This window comes from Heterodontus francisci, chromosome 1, assembly GCF_036365525.1.
Source record: "Heterodontus francisci isolate sHetFra1 chromosome 1, sHetFra1.hap1, whole genome shotgun sequence".
In the NCBI taxonomy this organism is placed as follows: Eukaryota; Metazoa; Chordata; class Chondrichthyes; order Heterodontiformes; family Heterodontidae; genus Heterodontus; species Heterodontus francisci.
The window spans coordinates 139,056,923-139,078,912 of record NC_090371.1 but is presented as its reverse complement, the minus strand read 5'-3'; the positions used below and the strand labels follow the sequence as shown (position 1 = coordinate 139,078,912).

The following is a 21,990-nucleotide window of genomic DNA, read 5'->3' as shown; positions in this document are numbered from 1 at the left end:
TCTCAGCAACTCCCAAACCCATGACCTCTACTATCTGGAAGAGCAAGGGGGCAACATGCACATCGAAACGTCACCACCTCCAAGATTCCTGCTAAGTCGCACGCCATTCCTTCATCATTGCTGGGTCAAAATCCTGGAACTCCCTACCTAACAGCAGTGTGGGACCACCTTCACCACATGGTCCACGTAGGACTCGGAAACAGGTTCTGCTTAGAGTGTATGAGCAGCTAGGGGCTAAATTAAAAAGCCAAACCCCAAAGGTAATTACTTGAGCCACGAGCAAACTGGAGTAGGGTAAATAAGATTAGAGAGGTAAATAAGATTAGAGAGTTAAATGTGTGGCTCAAAGATTGGTGTGGGAGAAAAGGGTTTCGCTTCATAGGGTACTGACACCAGTACTGGGGAAAGTGGGAGCAACATCATTTGGATAGTCTTCACCTGAACTGTCCTGGGACCAGTGTTCTGGCGAGTCATATAACTAGGGCAGTAGAGAGGGCTTTAAACTAAATAGTGGGGGCAAGGGATCAAAAGTGAGGGAAGATGTGATAAAATTAAAGAGAGAGGACAAGAAAGCAAGGTAGCAATAAGGGAATCGACAAATCGATAATCTGAGTGTTGCAGAAAGGGATAGAGTGTACAAACTTAAGAGTGTGCCAGCAGATAAGGCTAGAAGTTGCGAAAATAATAAAAATTAAAAAGTCACTCTATCTGAATGCACACAGCAGTTGCAACAAGGGAGATGAATTGACAGCACAAATGGAAGTAAACAGATATGATCTAATTACCATTACGGATACGTGGCTGCAGAGTGACCAAGGCTGGGAAATGAATGTCCAAGGGTATTCGACATTAAGGGAGGATAGACAAAAAGGAAAAACGAGGTGGGGTAGCGCTGTTAATAAAGGATGAGATCAGACTCTCTTGGCATTTCTTCGCAGACAAAGATTTTGGGAAGGTTGTAGTCATTGGTTGCAGGCCTGCTGGTGGCTAGTCAGGCCTATCCGTGACTGGCAGATTCTCCCACAGCGGGTACAAGTGAAGGCGTAGCCGCTGCTGGAGGCAATTGGATCTAACCTTCTCCTCCTTTTCTCTTTCATGCTGGTTCTTTGCTCAGCCTGAAAAGGTGTCTGTAACCCTCCTGAAGTAGCATCTCCAAGCATCACGATCCATAGCCTGCACTTCCCACTGGCGATGGTTGATGTGGCACACAGAGAGGGACTTCTTCAGGGAGCCCTCTGTTCCTTTTACCTGTGGTCAGCTCTCCATACAACACGATCTTGGGCAGGCGACTGTTGTCCATCCGGGCAACGGGACCCGCCCAACACAGTTGGCTTTGCAGCAGGATTGTCTCATGCTGGTGATGTTGGCTGTTTCCAGGACTTCCATGTTTGTGATGCAGTCCTGCCAGCGGATCTTGAGGATGCTGCAGAGGCAGCGCTGATGGAAGCGTTCTAGAGGCATACATGACGGCAGTATAGGACCCATGACTTGGCGCCATGCAGAAGGGTGGTAAGGACTATGGCTTTGTATACTTTGAGTTTGGTCTGTGCTGTGAGGCTGTGGTTGCTCCACACATTTGTACAATCTGCCAAATGTTCTGTTTGCTTTTGAAAGCCTATTGTCCACTTCCTTGTCTATGGTGGCATCAAACGAGATGACGCTCCCCAAATAAGTAAATTGCTTGACGGCATTCAGCTCAGTTCCCTCGATGACAATGCTTGGTGATCTATATTCTTCTTGGGGGCGCAGGCTGATGCAGGACTTCAGTTTTCTTTAAACTGATTTTTAGTCCGAAGTATTGCGTCACCTCGGAAAAATGTATTGCTATACATTGCAGGTCTGACTGACTGTGGGCAAAGAGAGCAGTCATCGGCGAAAAGAAGTTCACAGATGAGTTTTTCTTGTGTCTCTGTGTGAGCCTGAAGACGCCTTAGGTTGAAAAGGCCCCATCAGTCCGGAAGTGTACGTAAACTCCCTCCTTAAGGTCTTCCGTTGTCTGCTGCAGCATCAACACGCTGATGATGAGATCAGTACATTTGTGAGAAAGGCTCTTAGATCCGAAGATCAAGGTGTAGAATCAGTTTGGATACAGCTAAGAAACAGCAAGAGGCAGGAAACATTGGTAGTTGTTGCTCATAGGCCCCCAAACAATAGTGGTAATGTAGGGCACAGTATAAATCAGGAAATTAGAGGTGCATGTAATAAGGGTAATACAGTAATCATGGGGAAATTCAATCTACATATAGACTGGGCAAACCTAATTAGCACTAATGCTGTGGAGGACAAATTCCTGGAATGTATACAGTATATATACAGTATAATGCCAGAACAGTATGTTGAAAAACCAACTAGAGAACTGGCTATTTTAGATCTTGTATTGTGCAGTGAGAAAGGGCGAATTAATCTTGTCATTGTTATGGAGCCTTGAGAGAAGAGTGACAATATGATAGAATTTTACATTAGGTTTGAAAGTGGTGTCGTTCAATCCAAATCTAGGGTCTTAAATCTAAACAAAGGAAACTGTGAAGATATGTGAGGCAAATTGGCTGTGGTAGATTGGGAAACTACATTAAAAGGTATGACAGTAGACAGGCAATGGCTAGCATTTAAAGAACTAATACATGGTTTACAACAAATTTACATTCGTCTGAGACATAAAATACCAGCAGGAAAGGTGATCCAACCATGGCTAACAAGAGAAGTTAAATTTTGTATTAGATCAAAGGAAGAGGCTTATAAAGTTGCCAAAAAGGTAGTAAGCTTGAGGATTGGGAGCATTTTAGAATTCAGCAAATGAGGATCAAGAAACAGATAAAGAAAGAGAAAATAAAATATATGAAAGTAAACTAGTGAGAAACATAAAAACGGACTATAAAAGCTGCTATAGGTATGTAAAAAGGAAAAGATTAGCAAAGAAAAATATGGGCCCACTACAAACAGAGACAGGAGAATTTATAATGTGGAATAAGGAAACGACAGAGAAACTAAACAAATACTTTGTGTCTGTCTTCACGAAGATTAAAAAAAATCCTCTCAGCAATACTAGAGAACCAAGGGACTAGTGTGAATGAGGAACTGAAAGAAATTAGTATTAATAAAAAAAGTAGTACTGGAGAAATTAATGGGACTGAAAGTTGATAAATCCCCTGGACCGGATGATCTACATCCCAGAGTATTGAAAGAGGTGGTTGTACAGATAATGGATGCGTTGGTGATCATCTTCCAAAATTCTATAGATTCTGGAATGGTTCCTGCAGATTGGAAGGTAGCAAATGTAACCCCACTAGTTAAGGAAAGCAGGAGAGAGAAATTGGGAAATTACAGATCTGTTAGCCTGACATCAATAATAAGAAAAATGCTACAAACTATTATAAAGCACGTGATAATTGGACACTTAAAAAATAATGGTAGGATTGGGCAGACTCAACACAGACTTAAGAAAGAGAAATCATGTTTAGCAAACCTGTTAAGAGTTTTTTGAAGATTTAACTAGCAGAATAGATAAGGGGGAAACCAGTGGAAGTGGTGTATTGGGATATTCAGAAGGCTTTAGATAAGGTCCCACACAGGTTAGTAAGCAAATTTACCTACCCTTTTACCTCCTCTCTCCTTGCTATCAAAGGCCCCAAACACTCCTTTCAGGTGAAAGTGATTTACTTGTACTTCTTTCAACTTAGTATACTGTATTCGCTGCTTACAATGTGCTCTCCTCTACATTGAGATCATCAAACGCAGATTGGGTGACCGCTTTGCGGAACACCTCCCCAGTCCAAAAACACAACCCCGAGCTTCCGGTCGCTTGCCATTTTAACACACCCCCCTGCTCTCATGCCCACATCTCTTTTGGCCCTAGCTTTTGGCTAGGGCTGCTCATTATTCTGTCATTAACACTTCTTCTGCACTAATACTTCGTCTTTCAACACACCATTAGCACACACTCTTGCCTTTGCCCCATGACCTCGTCAGTTACTCTCTCCTGCCCTATCCTATCACACACTTCTTTTGTTCTCTTTTCCCCGTCCCCCGCTCTATTTACTTAAAACCTATTGCATTTCTAACCTTTGCCGATGAAAGGTCACTGACCTGAAATGTTAACTCTGCTTCTCTCTCCACAGATGCTGCCAGACCTGCTGAGTATTTCCAGCACTGTTTTTATTTCAGACTTCCAGCATCCACAGTATTTTGGTTTTATATTAGAGCACATGGGATTGGGGATATTATACTGGCATGAATTGAGAACTGACAGACAAAAAACAGAGTAGGAATAAATGAGTCATTCTCAGTCAGGTTAGCAGGCTGTGACTAGTGGGATACCACAAGGTAAAGCCTGGCTCGAGTATAAAATTAAAACCCGACCCAGGCCAGAGTCCTTTAATTTTTTTTAAAATGCCCGACCCAAAAATAACAAACATATTTTTGAAACAGAAAAAGATCATAGACTAAAATAAAAACAATACAAAACGAAACAGTACAGTCTAGCCCGACCCGACCCCGAATGCTGGACGCCGAATACAAACCCAACCTGAACCCGACACGTGGTCGAGTTTGTTAGCCAGGCTTTACCGCAAGGATCAGTGCTTGGGCCCCAGATATTCACAATCTATACAAATGATTTGGATGTGGAGGCCAAATATAATATTTCCAAGTTTGCTGATGACACAAAACTAGGTACAAATTTAAGTTGTGAGGAGGATGCGAGGAGGCTTCAAGGGGATTTAGTGAGGCTAAGTGAATGGGCAAAAGCATGGGAGATGGAATATAATGTGGAAAAATGTGAAGTTATCCACTTTGGTAGGAAAAACAGAAATCCAGAGTATTTCTTAAATGATAAGATTGGGAAGTGTGGGTGCCCAAAGGGACCTGGGTGTCCTTGTTCATAAGTCACTGAAAGCTAACATGCAGGTGCAGCAAGCAATAAAGAAGGCAAATGCTATGTTGGCCTTCATTGCAAGAAGATTTGAGTATAGGAGTAAAGAAGTCTTGCTGCAATTGTATAGAGCCTTGGAGAGGCCGCACTTGAAGTATTGTATACAGTTTTGATCTCTTTACCCAAGGATGGATATACTTACTATAGAAGGAGTGCAATGAAGGTTCACCAGACTGATCCCTGGGATGGTGGGATTGCCCTATGAGAAGTGATTGAGGAGACTGGGCCTGTATTCTCCACAATGTAGGAGAATGAGAAGTGATCTCATTGAAACATACAAAATTCTAAGAGGGCTCGGATGCTTCCCCTGGCTGGGGGTCTAAAACCAGGTGACAGTCTCAGAATAAGCAAAATTCTTTGACCATTAAACTGAAGGCTTCTCTTCACCCCACCCCTCACTCTTTTCTTTATCTGACAATACAGGCTTTAAATATCCGAAGAAGGGTCACTGACTCAAAACATTAACTCTGCTTCTCTCTCCACAGATGCTGCCAGACCTGGAGTATTTCCAGCATTTCTTGTTTTTATTTCAGATTTCCAGCGTCTGCGTCTACTTTAAATATCTGAACTTACCAACTCTTGATTCTACCTCTTCATGTAGTCCATCGGGCTTCTACTCTGTCCAACCCCGGTTCTGCTTTACACTATGGCCAAAGACTTGCAGGTTGGTAGGTAAATTGGCCATTATAAATTGCCCCTAGTATAGGTAGGTGGTAGGGAAATATAGGGACAGATGGGGTTGTAGTAGGAATATGGGATTAGTGTAGGTTTAGTACAAATGGGTGGTTGATGGTCGGCACAGACTCGGTGGGCCGAAGGGCCTGTTTCAGTGCTGTATCTCTAAACTAAACTATGGATATTGCTCCTCCTCCAAGGTACTCCTTATATCGACATTAACTGGAGAGAGAGAATAACTTATTCTCTTGAAAAGGGAAAATTGCATAGCAAATGTGCAGGGGAGCGCAATAAATTAGATAGCCACAATCATCCCTGGATAACAAGAAATACTCAGCATTTCTGGCAGCAGGGAAATATAGTCAGCATTTCACGATTCCCACTCCTCGACCGGAAACGGTCTGCGCTCCAAATGTCGCGCTTAGCGCTGGTGCAACGTTGAGCCGATTCCCCTCCATTGGGTGGGACACTCCTTTCCGGTGGGCCGCACTATACTGAGCACAAGGTTCCGGCTCCAGGATGGGTCTTCGCTGTCGACGTGGCGGCGCCGAGCAGGGCGGAGAGAGAAGCGAAGGGAAGCGCTGTGCGCGGCCAGGTGAGTCTCGAGCCCCCGGGGTGGGGGTTTGAAATCTAACGGACGCCGGTGGAGATGAGCTGTAGCGTTTGCGTTGCCATTGCTGGCCTCAGCCCCGATTGGAGGAGTTTTAATGTTTGAATTGGATGAGAAGCAGCAAAGTCACTTCACTGTCCCGGGGTCTGTTTACTTTGCTCACCTGGGGGGCGGGGGATTGGGAAAACAGGTGCTGTTCATGGACTGATGTTAGGACAAAGTGGTCCATAGAAGTTTTAGACTCGCTATGACCGGACTTCAATGGTTTTACATAGAATACACAAATATATATTAACAGACTTATGGACCACTAGAAATGAGTAGGTAGTGCCTGAAGAGGTGGTAGAGGCAGCAACCCCCACAACATTTAAGAAGTATTTAGATGAGCACTTGAAACACCATAGTATACAAGGCTACGGGCCAAGTACTGGAAAATGGGATTAGAATAGTTAGGTGCTTGATGGCCGGCACGGACACGATGGGCTGAAGGGCCTATGACTATGACATATTCTGGGTTTTTATCATTATTATTACAGTATTGAAAGTTTAACAACAACTTGTGTTTATATAGCACCTTTAATGTTGTAAAACGCCCCAGGGTGCTTCACAGGAGCATTATCAAACAAATTTTGACACTGAGCCACATGAGATATTAGAGCAGATGTCTGGACGCTTGGCTGATGAAGCTACTTTTTAAGGACCATCTATGTGAGGTAGAGACACAGAGAGATTTTGGGAGGCAAGTCCCAGAGCTTAGGGCCCAGGCAGCTGAAGGAATCAGGGATGCTCAAGAGTCCAGACTTAGATGAGCGGAGAGATCTCAGAGGGTTGTAGGGCTGGATGAGATTACAGAGACAGGGAGGGTCAAGGTTGTTGGAGGGATTTGAAAACAAGAATGAAAATTTTATAAAAGCAAAATGCTGCGGATGCTGGAAATCTGAAATAAAAACAAGAAATGCTGGAACCACTCAGCAGGTCTGGCAGCATCTGTGGAAAGAGAAGCAGTTCCGAAGAAGGGTCACTGACCCGAAACGTTAACTCTGCTTCTCTTTCCACAGATGCTGCCAGACCTGCTGAGTGGTTCCAGCATTTCTTGTTTTTATTATATATGAAAATTTTATCATTGAGGTGTTGCTTAATCGGGAGCCAGCATAGGTCAGAGAGCACAGGGGTGATGGGCGAACAGGAATTGGTGTGCGCTAGGACATAGGCAGCAGAGTTTTGGATGACCCTAAGTTTACAGAAGATAGAAAGTGGGAGATTGGCCAGGAGTGCGTTGCTTTAGTCAAGTCTAGAAGTATTTGTGGAACACAACATCAGGTTTCACAGGTACTCTGATGCCATCTGGCTCTATCTCAACCTCTCCACTGTATCTGATATGTCATGCTGCTTATCTGACATCCAGTATTGGATTAGCTGAAATGTCCTCAAATTAAATATTGGGAAGACTGAAATCATTGGCTTTGGTCCCCGTCACAAACTTCATCCCTCTAACCATCTGGTTCAGCCTCAGACTGTGGCCAGGGTATAATTTCTGACTTTAATAAAGTCTTTTTCAGTGCTGTGGCAGGGGCAGCAATCTGATTGGAGAGGTTCAAACATGGAATAGTGGGAAAGGTGGACATCAATTTGGGAGGCAACAACATGTTCAAGGACTTGAAAGGAACTGGAGATTGGAGATAGGGAAAATAGTTTCACTGGACAGAGGGGTAAAGATCATCAGAATTTACAAAAATTTCAGGTGGAAATATTTTACTGTTTTCCTCTGTTTTGCTCCTGGAGTATACCTATTACCAGGACTCAAAGCTGAAGAAACATTTTTGAAGATCCATTATGCTGTGTGTCTGACCCCTTTCTCCTTCCCTTGCACTTCTGGGATATCCCAACAGTGAGAATGGAGTGTTCTAGCTCAAACTGGTACCAAATGTAAGGTGTTAAAGCCACTGCTCCTTAATTTTGGCCATATGCCTATCCCAAGGGTGTTCCTGTATCTGGGCACATCAGGCCTGTGCTAATGTCCTGGAGCCAAAATACAGACAGCTTCACACACGTTCAAGTGGAGCACAGCTCAGGTGCATGCCGCAATGCGTGCTCAGATGGGCTGGTGGTTGGTGCAGTGGGGTAAGAGAGAGAGAGGAAAACTGCCCCCTTGTTACCTTTTCATGTATCTCAATGTATTTAAGTAGCTCTTAAACAGATCCAAAGTTAAGGAACAATGTTTAGGCTAAGTATTTCTTATGATTTTATTTCTTTCAAGTTTATGTCTAAACAAGATGGCATGTTTTGTCTTAAGTTAATGTCCAACCAGAAAATTTGTTACCTTGAGGAACAGGCTGAGGAACAGGCTGAAAATCAGTGTAGTTAGTACAGCAATTCCTGTGAATGTTATTTTAGAAATATTAATTTAGGCCAGAGCTACAAGTACAGTGACAGGATTAGGAGGCCTGTGTTCAAATTTCAGTCTCAGTTGCATTCGCAACGTGCCTTCTCCTGGAACAGATTAGCAGGTCTTGGCTTCATCATCTAGAATAAGGAGAAAATCTGTCCAGTGAATTCTTCATGCACCTCTCTTGTTGATACCTTCTGATTAGTTACCATGGAATGGTGTTCCTGCTGTCTGAAGATGTCCATGAGCTAGATCAACTGGCTAAGGAATACAATGTGCACATGCAGGAGTTGGGGTAGAGATATTGGTGCACTTTTATAATTTTTTAATGCATGCTTATTTGCATTTTAAATGGTTCAACTGTCAGTGCATTTGTTTGAGAGAAATTAAGGGAATAAATGTGAGTGGTGATAATTAACATTTTATTTGATAGGTATGATTGGCAATGTCTAGGGCAGAGGATGACAAAAGGGGTGATATTTCAGCTGCGGTGACAAGCTTATCTGTGGAAGATGGGTTCAGTGTGCCATCTGGAAATGGTGGTAAAGTTCCAGCCATTGTACCATCTTCTCAAGTGAGCGATGCTTTGGAGTCTGGCCCCAGCCAAGTGCCAATTAACAGTGGGAGCACAGCCCAACAAGACGCTGTACAGCATACAGAGGCTGTGGATGAACCTGAACAGAGTGGTCTAGTAGAAGAGGCTGCAGCAATAGACCCTCTGTTCACAGAAGAGACATTTAAAAGCATATCTGCTGAGTGTAAGGAAACAGTAAGTCTTGAATCAGAATCCAACAGACCTCACACATTGGATGAACATATATCAGCAGAGGAAAATATTATTGAGGTATGTGGTGCATTTGAAAGTCAATCTTGAACAATCAATAAATTTAGTTCTCATTCCCACACAGGTTGCTAACTCTAACTTCTGTTGCGAACCCACCATATTATGATGGTGGTAAAGTTCCAGCCATTGTACTATTTTCATGTTGTAATTGATTCTTGCTTCTTGTGCTTATGAGCAGCATGTTTCATGATGGCTAGAATTGTAATTTACCATTGCTGCTGACTGAATATTATGTAAACTGGGGCTGTACAATTATTTTATCACACAATTAAGTTATTGCAGTATTTATGTAAATTATCACTAGTGTTAAAATCTGTATTCAGTATATGTATGTATATATTTTAATGTTTTAAATAGGCTAAATAAATGTTTAGCTAATAAAGGATTATAATCTGGCCATCATGCTTTCTAAAAATATGGTAAAAACTTAAAATATATATATACACATAATAGAGAATTTGTTGCATTATAACAGTCTATTTGGCTTTTGTCTGATTTTGACCCAGTGCATGAAAGTTTTTGCGTATGCCCCAAATCATCAAACAGTCGCATGCACGCAAGGAATTATTCTTTTCAGTGTTTATCTTTGCACTATCCAGCAGAGTTACTGGATAGCAATCAGGATAGAGAACCCTGTTTGTGTTTTTCAACTCTCTTCGCTGGCATAGATGTGCTTAAGCAAATTGTATTCCCTAAAGCTGACTGGCTGAATTTATTTTTCCCAAAATAGTACTGCTAGTTACTGATTACCGTTTTAACCATTGCATGTTCCAATTTGAGTAGTCAGTTTTTTCCGTTTGGAATAAATGGCAAAACCTTACTGATATTAGTTCTGACATTACCTGGAACATTCAGTGCTGGTTCTCTGGAGGATGGGTTGTATGTACTTTACTAATGGTAAATCACACAGCGTCATGGGGCCGAATTTTACGTCCCCCCAAAGAGTGGGATGGTAGTGGGAGGGTGGCATAAAATGGCGTGGGAGGCTCTGAGAGCCCTTCCTGACCCGCTCCTGTCTCCGCTGCCACATTATGCAGGGCGGCGGCGGCAAAACATGGCCCGCCTGCCCCCGGCCAATCAAGGCCGTTAAGTGACCACTTAACGGCTGCTTATTGGCCTTCGCCCGCCTCTGCGGGGATTTTACCTGTGGCTAGTTGGGCAGCCAAGACCTGAGAGAAGCCGCCTAACAAAAACACTTTATAGATTCCCCTTTTTAAAAAATTGCTTTTGAACTCTTGGAAATACTTTATGCTCAATGGAGGGAATTTTATGCTCTTTGCCGTGTCTGGTTTGGAAGGGGGGAGAGCATATAATTTGGCAGGATGGTGGTGGGGGTCAAGTCCAGGCCTGTGAACGGCCTTTCCACCCTGCCACCAATTGAGGCCCTTAAGTGGGAAATTAATGCCCCATTAAGGGCCCGATCCTGCTGCCGTCGGAATTATCCCAACGGCAGGTGGGCCTGTCACTGCACGGGGAGCACACCAAGCAAACCCTTGCGGGTTGCTTGTTGGCTCTGGGGTGGGTCCTTGTTAAAAGGCACTTAGTACCTGAAGGAGGGACGTGGCATTCGAGAAGGCGGGGGCCTGCCGAGAGCTAGCAGCCCCCCACACCCACACACCCCCCCCCCCCCCCCCGTCCTTGCTGCCAACCCCCCCGGTGACCCCTCCCACTGAGACCTACCTGTGGCCTAGTTCCAGGGCTTCGGGTGAGTGCTGTGCCGGCAGCAGTCACTGCCTCTGCGGTGGCACTGCTCAGTTAAAGAGCTGCTGGCCTCTGATTGGCTGACAGCTCTCAGCAGGCGTGACTTCCGTCACCAGGGTTCTTGATCCTGGGGAAAGCCCAACGCCGTCCACTTAAGTGCCTAATTGTCACTTGATTCAGCAGGCCTTCCCCAGATGAGGCAACGTGGGGCTCTCATTGGCACTCCTGTCAGTGGTCGAGACCACCGTCGCCCAGATAAAATGCCAGCCGCTATGTCTATTGCTGGAACCAGTGATTTGTCTACATGTATAGCAACATACACATTTTCTCTGCTGTGATCCAAACACGAAGTAAAAAATTGAATTTTAAAATAACTCGCTAAAAAAGCGAGTGAAAATTTAATCAAAACAATCTTTCAAAGCTTCTTACTAGCTGCCGGTTGCCTCCAATGCCTGGTCCTAGCAGAGCTTAAACTGAGCAGTAGCGAGCATGATATTGGTGAGTAAATGCTGCTTAATAGCACTGTTGACTAGTCCTTCCATCACTTTTCTAATGGTTGAGAGTAGGCTGATGAGTCAGTAATGGCCATGTTGGATTAATCCTACTTTTTGTGGATGCAACATACTTTGGCAATTTTCCACATTGGTTGAGGCCAGTGTTATAGCTGTATTGAAGCAGTTTGTCTCGAAATGTGGCTAGTACTGCAGCACAGGTCTTCAGCACTACAGTTGCACATTGTTGGGACCCAGATCAAATTGACTGAAGACTGGTATCTGTAATGGTGCGGAGCTCAGGAGGAGACCGAGAAGGAATACCCACTTGGCACATCCGCATTAGGAACGCGCATTGGAAATTTGGGTGCAGAATTTTCCATCAATCTCTGAGCCCAAATTCCTGCTATGAAGCTTTTTGCAGTGTAAGTTTGTAAAATCAAAGAGTGTTTCTCTGCCTAATATAACTGATGACCACCATTTTATGAAATTAGGTGCTGGTCGCAGTGCAGATTGTGTATTTTCAAAGGACTTCAAAAATAGCTGGTGCAATACTGGATAAACATTTTCTTTTGTGCATCGATTCTACAGGATTCAACTTCTAATAAAAGTAAAGCCTGGGGATCCTGGGGAACCTGGGGGAAATCGCTGCTGTCCACAGCAAGAGCAACTGTTGGTAAGTATCATGGAAGAAATGAAGTGCTGAGGAGGACTAAAAGTCTGTTGACCATGGAGGTTTCCAGAGGGGAATCCAGTGGCTATATAGGTTAACATCGTAATGCAGTGGCCCTGATATTGGTTGCAGAGGGGGAAGGTGCTGTTTTGAGATTGTGAAACCTGGAAGAACCTATTTCTCTCTGGTCCTGCGGAATGTAGCATCTTTTGCTTCCATTTCCCAGCCACAGCCAGCCAGATTGTGAGGTTGGCTGATTGTTGGGCAGGTAAGCCGTAGTACGGGAGAGGAGAGAGGAGGGCCCGAGGGTACTGGGGGTGGGAGAAAGATCGTAAGCCTCAGGGGAGAGTTGTGGGGAGAGAGATCAGAGGCTGTAGTTAGGGTGGGAGTGATCAGAAAGACTGGGTGGGAGGTGATAGATCATGGGTGGGGGAGGCGGTGCAGAGGCAGGTAATATGGATTTAGCAGCTAAATGGAAAGATACAGCTGCTGCATCCAGCAATCCTTGCTTCACTTTAGTTGTGGGGTTTCCTGAGGCCAGAAGAAACTGGCCAGCCAGGGTTAAATTTTAATTAGAGATTAAATCTGAGCACGCAGCCTCATTCTAATATTTAAATGACCAACTCAACTCCGGGGAGTGGGTTGGTCATCCGCCGCTTGTCCCACCTCCATTAAAACCAGAAGGGGACAGGATCGACCCAGGCTGGGTTTGGTTTTGAGAATTTTAATATTTTTACATTCCACCCATTTTTGGGGGTTAAAGTTATGCCCAGTGTGTCAGAGTGGTGTGAATTGGGATCGTCTCTGGGATTCTGTACACTGAGGTTAATCACATGACATTGGGAGGCTCGGATATGGCATCAACAGTTATGAGTAAGTTATGATGCAGTCAGAGCATGTGGATGGATAAGTATACTTGTTGGCAGTCTTATAGAGAACATTATGAACATATGAATTAGGAGCAGGAGTAGGCCTCTCGAGCCTGCTCTGTCATTTGATAAGATCATGGCTGATATGAATGTGGCCTCATCTCCACTTTCCTTCTGCCCCCCATAACACTTGACTGCCTTAACTATCAAAAATTTGTCTAACTCAGTCTTGAATATATTTAATGACCCAGCCTCTTCTACTCTCTGAGAAAGCGAATTCCACAGACTAATGACCCTCTGAGAGAAAAAAACTTCTCCTCAACTCTGCCTTAAATAGGAGACCCCTTGTTTTTGAACTGTATCCCCTAGTTATAGTCTCGAAGAGGAGTAACATCCAGACGACCCTGCAGGAGTTTGCTAATGGTTAAAATGAATTAACCATTAGTCCACCGCACTAGAAGCTGGATTTTGTGCTGGAGGCGGGGCTCCCGTCGCTTGGCTGAAAAGGTGGCTTTGGCCTTTTTACACCACCTCCAGAGCGATGCTCCAGTCTTTTAACTTCTAAGTTTCATGAGTCGGGGTCCCTGACCCTTTAAAGATGGGGATCCCGCCTCCAAGAGCTGCTGGCCAATCAGAGGGTCAGCAGTATTGGCAACACCACTGGGAGCGGTGGCCACTGCCAGTACTGCAGAGGCCTCGGACCCAGGCCCAGCACTGGAACTCCGGACCTCAGGTAGGTGAGGTGGGGTCGCCGGGGCCAGTCTAGAAGGCACCAGCGAGGGGAGGTGGGGGGTGGTGGTCCTGGGGAGTAAAGTGGTTGCTGGTGGGGGTCCTCCATGGGCCACAAAATGCCAACAAAGGAATGTTCCCCTCTTTTCTCCCCCCCCCCCCCCCCCCACCAGCCAAGCCCACAGAGAGGGTGCCTCATGTTTCAAGGCGTCCTCCGCCACTAGTAAGATCCCAGCAGCGGTGGGACGAGGCCCTTAATTGGCCGTTAATAGGCCACATAAGGGCCACAGTTGGTCTCTGGGCAGGAAGGCTGTCGTTGGCCTATCCCACCCTGGGAAGATCACTTGGCAATGGGCCCTCTGCTTCCCCACCTCCCCTCCTGCTACCTGTCGCGATACTCAGTGCCCTCACCCATATCCCCTGCCTTGGGGGCCACACAAAATTCTGGCCTAGGTGACTTTAATTTCCATTTGAAATAATCAAATGCAGGTTTATATTGCTATGAGATTTAAAGCTCTTTCAGCAACATTTAACAGATGAAAAAGTAAACATTTTTACTTTTATGAAATATGCTTTAAAGCATTATCTGTATCTTGAACAAATTAATACTTAATCTCAATTGCAGGTCATGGGCTGAGCACTGTAATGGAGAAGGCAGAAGAATCCCTCAAAATACACAGTAATGCTCAAGCATCCGAGGAGAGAAAACTGTCTGAGCCAGATGAGATTACTTCAGCATCAGGTAGCTGGAAAAAAAAGTTGGACAGTTCTTTCTTGTCTGTTTTCTTTCCTTCTCTCCGAAGGCACTGACTTCTTATTTGTGTATACTTCAAATGGCGTTGTGTGCCTTCTGGTAACCTCGCTAAAGGTGCTTTGTTTTTGTGACCTGCTAAATATATCGGCAGTGATTCATGGGGGATCCACAACAGACACCAGTGGCTGTCTTGTCTTCATGTAAAAGTCTAAGCACCAGCAAGAGCTGCTTCAGTATGGTTGCAGGAAATATTTAAATGATTGGAAATACCTACATCAATGTTCTACCTGTCGATTAGCCTCTGGTCTCATTTACCTGGACATCAGCTCGTAGTTGATTCCACCCAAACTATATAAATTTGTTAGACCTCTGACTTTATATCTAGTTTTCCCCACATGTAGTCTCCTCTCTTATCCATGCAGTTCAGAGCATAGCTATTTTGATCTGGCATGTAACCAGGCCTATGTAGCTTAGTTTTCCTGCATCCATTTGCATTATGTTTTGGCTGCAGCTCTGGACTTGAGCCCCTCATTTTAATTTCTCCTTTTCTCTCCCTTTTTTCCTTTTTTCTCTTTACCTCTCCTACCATCATGCCTCCATTCTTTTGTCTGCCCCAAGGTGCACTACCCTCACAAACCCTAATTCTGCAGTACCTGCCTTTCCTACTTTCCAGCTGCCATCCCACTCGTAGATAACCCTCCAACTTCCCACAATGCCTCCTTTGACAACCTCTGTAAGGCCCACCAAGGCACTTCTTTTCACTGCCTCCAAATGAGCAGTAACCCCAATTGTCCCATCCTAGTCTGACATGAGAAGGGGTGATAACATCTTTCCCCTTACTGAAGCTGTCTCGCCTGGCTGTACTTTTCATCATTTGCCCCATTCAAACTATTGTGGTGGTGTTGTAGCCCTTATCTCTAAAATAACATGGTCTATCTCCCTATTCCTCTGAAAACTTCTCCTCCTTTGAACATCTCACCTTGTTCCACCCCTCATGCCTAATTTAAAATCCTTATTCTATATTGCCCACCCAAGTATTACACCAAGCTTCTCACTGAGATATCTGATATTTCATTGACTTTCCCTCCACTGTCTCCATATTGTCTGACTGCTTGTCCGACATCCAGTACTGGATGAACAAAAAATTCCTTCAACAAAATATTGTGAAGACCAAGGCTATTGTTTTTGGTCCCCACCATGAACTCTGTTCCCTAGCCATCGACTCCATCCCTCTCCCTGGCAAATGCTTGCGGCTGAGCCAGACTTTTCGCAACCTTGGTGTTAGATTTGACCCCAGGGTGAGTTTCCAACTACACATCCCACACCATCACTAAGACCATCTATTTCCACCTCTGTAACATTGCCCGATTCCTTCCCTGTCTCAGCTCGTCTGCTGTTGAAACCCTCACCCATGCCTTTGTTACCTCCAGACTTGACTATTCCAATACACTCTTGGCTGGCCTCCACATTTCTACCCTCCATAAACCTGAGGTCTCCAAAACTCTGCTGCCCGTGCCCTAACTCATACTAAATGCTGTTCACCCATCACCCCTGTGCTTGCTGACTTACGTTGGCTCCCATTTCAGCAATGCCTCGATTTTAAAATTCTCATCCTTGTTTTCAAATCCTCCATGGCCTCGCCTCTCCCTCGCTCTGTAATCTCCTCCAGCTCTGCAACCCTCCAAGATAACTGTGTTCATTTAATTCTGGCTTCTTGAGCATCCCTGATTTTAATTGCCCCACCATTGATGGCTGTGGCTTCAGCTGCAAAGGTCCTAAGCTCTGGAATTCCTTCCCTAAACCTCTGCCTCTGTTCCTGTCTTTCTTCCTTTAAGACACTCCTTAAAACCTCTTTGACCAAGCTTTTGGTCATCAGGCCTAATATTTCCTTATAGAGTCATAAAGTCGTACAGCATAGAAACAGGCCCTTTGGCCCACCGCGTCCATGCCGACCATAATGCCTATCTATACTAATCCCATCTGCCTGCATTAATTCCATATCCCTCTGTGCCTTGCTCATTCAAGTACCTGTCCAGATGTCTCTTAAATGTCACTACTGTTCCTGCCTCCACCACCTCCTCAGGCAGCTCATTCCAGATACCCACTATTCTTTGTGTGAAAAATTTACCCCTTTGATCCCCTTTAAACCTCTTCCCTCTCACCTTAAATCTATGCCCTCTAGTTTTAGTCACCCTACCATGGGAAATAGACTCTGGCTATCTACCCTATCTATGCCTCTCATAATTTTATATACCTCTATCATGTCCCCTCTCAGACTCCTTCGCTCCAGGGAAAACAGATCCAGCCTATCCAATCTCTCTTTATAACTCAAGCCCTCCAAACCAGGCAACATCCTTGTGAATCTTTTCTGCACCCTCTAGCTTAATCACGTCTTTCCTGTATTGCGGCGACCAGAACTGCACACAGTACTCCAAATGCGGCATAACCAACGTCATGTACAACTGTAACATGACGTCCCAACTCTTGTACTCAATGCCTCGGCTGATGAAGGCAAGCATGCCATACGCCTTCTTCACCACCCTGTCTACCTGTGTTGCCACTTTCAGGGAACTATGTACTTGCACCCCAAGGTCTCTCTGCTCAACAACACTCCCCAGGGCCCTGCCATTCACTGTATATGTCCTGCCCTGGTTTAACTTCCCAAAATGCATCACTTCACACTTGTCTGCATTAAATTCCATTTGCCAATCCTTTGCCCACTTTCCCAGTTGATCTATACCCTGTTGTAACCTTAGACAACCTTCTTCACTGTTCACTATACCACCAATTTTGGTGTCATCTGCAAACTTACTAATCATGCCCCTTACATTCACATCCAAGTCATTAATATATATGACAAACTACAGAGGGCCCAGCACTGATCCCCGAGGCACACCACTGGTCACCGGCCTCCAATCTGAAAAACAACCCTCCACTACCACCCTCTGCCTCCTATCACCAAGCCAATTTTTTATCCAATTTGCCAGTTCACCCTGGATCCCATGTGTTCGAGCCTTCTGTACCAACCTACCATGCGGGACCTTGTCAAAGGCCTTGCTTATGTAGCTCAGTGTGAAATTTTGTTTGACTATGCCCCTGTGAATCACCTTGGGATGTTTTACTATGTTAAAGGCACTACATAAGTATATGTTATTGATGTCCGTGTTGTCCATCATTTAGGGGAACTGGGTAGCGAATGTCAGTAGGCTGTTTCATTTGAGAGTCCTATCAGGTCAAAACAAGAGTTAAACATGGGTCTTTCCTGGCTGTACAATTCATGGATAAATTCACTGAGCCACTGAGGGATCAACAAATTATCCTCGTGAAATATTGCCTATTTGCTTAATCTGCAAAACTTATTGATCAAAGTAAGTGAATTGGATGAACTGGAATTTGTTTTGCTGTTGCATTGCCCTTTCTAGTAACACTATACAGGAAGTAATTCTGCAGCTTTTCCAATTGTATTCAATTTATGCTATTTCATGTTTGTCATACTCAAATCAATCATATCAACTGGGAGAAAATTGTGCCATATCAAATCTTAGAAAGTCTAAGAATCCCCAGAGAGCTCGCCCTCCACACAAGCTCCCCTTTCTCCTCCCTGGTATCACAAACAGACAAGACAATAGTAATATGTTTTTAACAAAATCAATAGATGCAATATAAGGGCAGGTTTTGCAAAGCTGCACTCCTGACACATATTAGAACTTTATGCTTGGATGGATGTTGAGTGCCAACATAAACTGCACTCTAGCATCATGGGCTGAATGCTTTGGAAGGGATGTGATGTACTAATTGCCAACACATCGATATCTTCACATCAAGCTAATCTCGTTCTCCTGAGGCTGAAGAATGGGGGAGGTGGGCTGCCAGGAAGAGGTCCCGGATGGGCCGAATGGCCGAATCCTCCTATTTTCTATGTTTCTTTGGTTTGGTCTTTACCAATTCCAGGCATAGGCCATTGCAAAACCTGCCCAGATTGACAAATTTCCCAAACACATTTGTGATGGGGATGTAATGTCCATTCTTGTTGCAAATAGTAAGAATTATACTAGCTCCTATGGTACAGCAGTCCCTGGTTCAAGCTAGCACAGGATTGGGTTAGGGAGCGATATTAGTCCCATCAAGGTCTTAATGATTGTTAGGATTTCTATTCAATATGGTTACTATGACTATTACTAAAATGTGTGTAATATGTGCCAAATGCTTTTCAGTATTGCTCTGAGGGACAGGGGTGGAATTTGTGTGCATTGGTGATTGTTCTGTATATATGGTTTCACACTGGGCCTCTTGTAAGATTTTGATCTGAGAGTCACAGATTAACCAAAAGGAGGTCAAGGTCACAAGTAGTGGTTTAAAGCAGTTTATTAAGAAGCAATGTTTTAGATGCAATATATAAGTTAAATAGGCAGTTTACCAGTCCTGAATCGAAGGAAAGGACAGATGAAGCGGAGTGGTGGTATCTGTCTCGTCTCTTCTCAGTCTTCTTAAGCTCACCAAAGTGTTAGGCTGAAGCCAGCATGGATCTACTTCACAAAGCTCTCCGGTCTGAAGTGATTTTTCCCTCTTGACTGTCTGTTTTTATATATTTTATTTTTAGTGGGCTGGGTTTCTCATGTCAATCACTCATTCAACCACGGCTTCCTATTCAAATGTCCAATTACTGAGGGACAGATACACAAGTTAGACAACCTTCTCTTGCCCCTGATATCACCTTATTGCTTGCTTTTTGTAAGAACATCTCTTCCATTTAGTGGGCATAAGGCTCCATCTTATCTCGCCCAGGAATGTCTGCATGAAGGCCTGTGCTTGAAGGAGCTATGTGACCTCGATAACCACCTTCTTGAGATCAATGGACAGTTGACTGTGTTATGAACAGGTAGTTAATTTTGGAAAAAAATTCTCTATTTTCAACAGTGGCGCAGTGGTTAGCACCGCAGCCTCACAGCTCCAGCGACCCGGGTTCAATTCTGGGTACTGCCTGTGTGGAGTTTGCAAGTTCTCCCTGTGTCTGCGTGGGTTTCCTCTGGGTGCTCCGGTTTCCTCCCACAGCCAAAAGACTTGCAGGTTGATAGGTAAATTGGCCATTATAAATTGCCCCTAGTATAGGTAGGTGGTAGGGGAATATAGGGACAGGTGAGGATGTGGTAGGAATATGGGATTAGTGTAGGATTAGTATAAATGGGTGGTTAATGGTCGGCACAGACTCGGTGGGCCAAAGGGCCTGTTTCAGTGCTGTTTCTCTAAATCAAAATCAAAAAAAAACCTGTCCGTAAGCAGATTATGATTTAAATTTTTCCTTTTTTTAAAGAAAAAAATGGAAAATCCTGATGGCATATTTCTCCACTCCCTCAGTTTGTGAACCCTGACTTTTAAAGGACTGCAACAACACTGTTGTTAAAGTTAAAACAAAGAAATAGTGTTTATTAACACACACACTTAGACTCGGGAGGGGGTTAACTTCGCAACGCACACTCACAAACATACAAGAAAAGATAAAAGCATCAAAAGGGCAAGGACATTTACTAAATAGAAAATAGCTTAAATACAAACTAATGGTGGGTGGGGTTCCAGTTGAAACTCGAGTCTGATTTTTTAACTAGCATAAAGTCCAAAGCTGGAATTAACCGACTGGAAATGCCGAGTGGAGTAGGAGTCATAGGAAACCTCTTCTCTTACACTTGCTTCTTGCAGGTTCGAAGATGAGCTAAAGCAGCTTAGTTTCTGATTTCACCCATATTTGACAGAGAAACTGGCAGAAAGCCAGTTTGCACACTGTGGCTTCTGTCCTTCTTGCAGGCAGGCTCCACGGATAGTTAGGTGCACACCTTTCAGGCAGCTGCTTCCCTGTATGAGCTGTTCCATCCACTGCCACTGTTTTAAAACCAGACGGGCTAAAAAGGGTGGCTTCTGGGTCATGTCACTGGACCCCTTCAAGTCGCTGTCCCACCTCCTGTTGGCGAAGTGATCTCCCTCCTCCATTTTGACACAAGTAAAATAACTTAACATGCTGTGTATAATGGCAGTTGACAATAACTTCCCAAGTGCACAAAAATGTTATAATTTTCAGTTGGTTTTCATCCATTTGTGACAACTGTGTTATGTCTTTGTTACCTCCCGCACTTGGGGCAGAGAGAGAAACTTTATTGCTAAGAAAGCACAGTCTCAGCATTTCTTTTAAAACTATTATTTCTAGCATTTCTATATTTTAAAAACTACTCTTTCTGAACTATATTATTAAAACTACCATTTTCTTGTATTCTGCTACATGACAGTTGAGTGACAGCTGCATACTGACGGCTGTTCTTCTGATGAGAAGTCAATCCAAATTTTGACATAAACATAGAAACTTTACGGCACAGTTGGAGGCCATTCAGCCCATCGTGTCTGTGCCGGCTGTGAGAGAGTTATCCAGCCTAATCCCACTTTCCAGCTCTTGCTCTTAACCCTGTAGGTTATGGCAATTCAATACAAGAATTAGGCACAGGAATAGGCCATCCGGCCCCTCGATCCTGCTCTACCATTCGATAAGATCATGGCTGATCTGATTGTGGTCTCAACTCCAGTTTCCTGTCTGCACTCCATAAAGCATGACTCCCTTGTCGATCAAAAATCTATCTAACTCAGCTTTGAATATATTCAGTGAGTCATCCTCCACTGCTCTCTGGAGAATAGAATTCCACCCTCTGAAAGAAAGAAATTCTCCATCTTCGTCTTCAATGAGAGACCCTTAATTTTTAAACTGTGTCCCCTAATTCTAGACTCTCCCACAAGGTGAGACATCCTCTCAGCATCCACCCTGTCAAGTCCCCTCAGGATCTTGTATGTTTCAATAAAATCACCTCTCTTTCTTCTAAACTCCAATGGGTATAGGCCCAACCTGCTCTACCTTTCCTTATAAAATAGCCCCTTCATCCCAGGAATCAGTCAAGTGAACCTTCTCTGAACTGCTTCTAATGCAGTTATATCCTTCCTTAAGTAAGGGGACGAAAACTCTACACAGTACTCCAGATGCGGTCTAACCTATGCCCTGTCCAGCTATAGCAACACTTCCCTATTTTTATATTCCAAACCCCTCGCAATAAACGCAACATTCCATTTGCCTTCCTAATCATTTGCTGTTCCTGTATACTAACTTTTTGTGATTCATGTACCAGGACGCCCAGATCCATCTGTGCCTAGAGTTCTGCAGTCTCTCTCCATTCAAATAATATACTGCCTTTCTATTCTTTTTGCCAAGGTGGACAAGTTCACATTTTCCCACTCTATCTGCCAAATTTTTGCCCACTCACTCAACCAATCTAAATCCCTTTGTAGATGCTTGATGTCCT

General features: G+C 44.2%; 2 protein-coding genes across 9 annotated transcripts in view; one reads left to right on the top strand and one right to left on the bottom strand.

Moving 5' to 3' along the window:
• The window catches only part of tlr1 (toll-like receptor 1), a 36,520-nt gene extending 30,440 nt beyond the window's left edge, over positions 1-6,080 (bottom strand). For 2 of the 7 annotated variants that reach the window (XM_068036768.1, XM_068036797.1), the window contains exon 1: positions 4,084-6,080. The gene's annotated coding sequence lies outside the window, so the exon portion shown is untranslated. Of the gene's footprint in view, positions 1-4,059 lie in introns of all 7 variants that reach the window. The other 5 variants (XM_068036789.1, XM_068036806.1, XM_068036758.1 and 2 more) reach the window with 3 other exon arrangements.
• A 12-nt stretch (positions 6,081-6,092) lies between these two features.
• The window catches only part of fam114a1 (family with sequence similarity 114 member A1), a 50,940-nt gene continuing 35,042 nt past the window's right edge, over positions 6,093-21,990 (top strand). For both annotated transcript variants that reach the window (XM_068036837.1, XM_068036848.1), the window contains exons 1-4: positions 6,093-6,197; positions 9,032-9,442; positions 12,226-12,310; positions 14,531-14,647. In XM_068036837.1, coding sequence (XP_067892938.1) covers positions 9,044-9,442; positions 12,226-12,310; positions 14,531-14,647 — 601 coding nt within the window. In that variant the 5' untranslated portion in view covers positions 6,093-6,197; positions 9,032-9,043. The remainder of the gene's footprint in view (positions 6,198-9,031; positions 9,443-12,225; positions 12,311-14,530; positions 14,648-21,990) is intronic.